At 38.4% G+C, this 2,620-nt stretch overlaps 1 protein-coding gene across 1 annotated transcript; it reads left to right on the top strand.

The window, feature by feature from the left end:
• The first annotated feature begins 1,581 nt into the window (after window positions 1-1,581).
• On the top strand, window positions 1,582-2,094 carry LOC121965660 (transmembrane protein 81-like). Its single transcript, XM_042515795.1, has 2 exons — window positions 1,582-1,803; window positions 1,945-2,094. Exons 1-2 carry the CDS (start codon window positions 1,582-1,584, stop codon window positions 2,092-2,094), a joined length of 372 nt encoding a protein of 123 aa, XP_042371729.1.
• Window positions 2,095-2,620: the final 526 nt, after the last annotated feature.

Here is a 2,620-nt window from a genome sequence, read left to right as displayed (position 1 = left end):
TTTTTGCCAACATCAGTCCTAATCATAAATATCAAATATTAATTTGTGATTAATTAATTTTCAGAATTTTAATTTTTTAAATGTCTTTTTTTTTCATAATGCCACTATCTTTTTGGATGGGAAAAAAACAGGCTGGGCTTGGCTATAATCTGTAAAATATGACCACTGACAATGAAATCGAGGCAGAAAGGGCCTTTCAGCGACAAAATAGGAGCTGCAATCACTTTTTGTTTTGGCATGTTGAAAAAGTGCATTTTATGTGTTGTATTAGTAATTGCTAAAAACAAACAAACAAACAAACAAATAAACGAACAAAAAAACACACATCACATGTCACCTCCCGGGCTCCGTAGAGCTACAATTACTTTTTGGCAGGTTGAAAAAGTGCATTTTATGTGTTGCATAAACATAAAATGCACATATAATACATCCATGGTTGCATTATTGTATTAATAATTCGCGCGCGCGTTAAACAAACATACAAAACACGTTCACGTCGTCCTCGTGCGCAGTGGATTTGTAATAACTACTAGCGAAACATGAAGTTAGCAGGCGGACTGAGAGCCATGTGTGCTAACGTTAGCTCTTAGCCGCGGTTAGCTAACCGCTAGCTAGTTAGTTAACTCGTCGTTAACTGCCGTTATTAACTCACCTGTCCAGGTGGAACAGGGCGACCTCCTCGTCGCTCCTCGGCCCCTCATAATCCTGCAGCCGTCGCCTTTCCGGTGTTAAACGCGGTCCTTTCTCTCTTTTTATTCAGTCTCTCCGTTAGCTCACTTCTCCTCCATCGTCTTCATCTTTTTGCGTCGTTTCGGTTCTTTAACACAAGTTGACATTATTGCACGTCTGCGTGCGCGCCGCCGTTAACGAGAACGCGGACGGCCCCTCCTCTTTTTCTTTGGTTTACCGGCGGACTGAAAACTATTTAAAGGTGCATACCGCCTACCTACTTGTGTGTGAAATACAAATTAAGATTTTAGTGAGAATTTAGTGGCATCTAGTGCTGAAAACTGCAGATTGCAGCCCTCTGGTGATTTTTCCCTTTATTAATTATTTATTGTCTAACATCACTTCATAGTCATAAGCCTGTTTTGTGGTTTTGTGTCTTCTTGTAGTATTTTTTATGTGGCTATTTCATTTCTCTTCATTATGATTTTTTTTGTCATTTGGGGTTTTGTTATGCCCATTTTTTGTGGTTAATCTTCTAAAAATTCTGAGTCTTTTCCTGGACATACATACACAGAAAAAAGTATTTAAAGATACTAGAAATATTTAAAAGAATATAAACACTAAAATAGACAATACCATAGAAAAAAACACATAAAAGTAGCAGTATAGGAAGAAATAAAAATTATATATAAACTGGACCAGTTACTTAAAAAAAACTGCATAGACAGACACACTTGTTTTTTAAAGGAACCCTTCAACTGAATATTATAAGCGACACGTGATCGTCGAAAATTAGTTCTTTCAACCAAAATTATGATGAAATAATATTGCTCCTGCTCCATTTACTTCATGCAATGAGTGGAAAACTAAAATAACTTTTTATTTCCAGCAGATTCACTATCAAACATCGAAATGAAACATGTGACTGTGAGTCTCCTCCTCCTGCTCCTCCTCCACCCTCTGACCTCAGTTAACCTGGAGGAGCAGGTGGATAAAGTGCCTTTGGAGGTCATCGTCGACAGCTCTCCCTGCAGCGCCACCTGTGGGCTCGGCGTTAAAACTCAAACCCTGTGTTTACTGAAAGATGGCGAGACAGTCATGGAAGAAGCCAAGAAAAGTAAAGATGGAACAGAGGTACTACAGAGATGTCCGAAAAATCCCAGACTAAATGTTTGAGGAATAAGGGGAAAAAGCTTGGACTTTAATAACATTCAAAATGTAACATACAAAAATAACAATAAAAATTTCGGTCATTTGCTTGTGTCTTGATGGAAGGTGTCGGAGGTGTGTCGTGTCCGTAAGGTGAAGTGTTTGGAGTCGTGGCAGTGTGGACTCAGGACCAGGACAGTGACCTCGGGACAGAGACTGGAGATCAACTGTCTGGGAGACGTCATGGAGGCGATGGGGAGGTTCTCCTGGAGGTAAGAACTGAGGATTCAGGAGGCATTCGTGTATTTTGGGGTGCAAACTGTACTCTGCAGAACTAGAGACCGACTGCAGAACAACACGAGCTGGAGTGATGAGACATTTTTTGGTTTTTTTACATTTTAAATGTAAATGTATGTAAAAGAAGAGAGGTCCCGCACACTGTCCTGTACTTGCAAAAAAACCCAGTTTTATTAAATACTCAGTACAACGTTTCATCATCTTCATTCAGGTTTACCTGACTGAAACGTTGTCTTAAGTATTTAATAAAACTGTTTTTTTTTTTTTTGCAAGTACAGGACAGTGTGTTTTTTCTCCTACACACCTGTCCACATAAGTTTTGAAGGTGTGCATTGCCCTTTCTATTGAAATGTAAATGTACAAAAGAATATGCATTATTTAACAGTGTTTAAACAAAATTTTTGTCCACTTCAAAAAGCCACTCAATAGAGTAACAAAACATCAGTTGAAAATATTTTAGCATTTTAAATCTGTAAGTACAATTGTTAAAATGTTGCATTCTGCC

The sequence above is a fragment of the Plectropomus leopardus genome, unplaced genomic scaffold, assembly GCF_008729295.1.
Source record: "Plectropomus leopardus isolate mb unplaced genomic scaffold, YSFRI_Pleo_2.0 unplaced_scaffold21121, whole genome shotgun sequence".
Classification (NCBI taxonomy): domain Eukaryota; kingdom Metazoa; phylum Chordata; class Actinopteri; order Perciformes; family Serranidae; genus Plectropomus; species Plectropomus leopardus.
The sequence above is the reverse complement of the archived record's forward strand: the minus strand, read 5'-3'. Positions and strand labels throughout refer to the sequence as shown.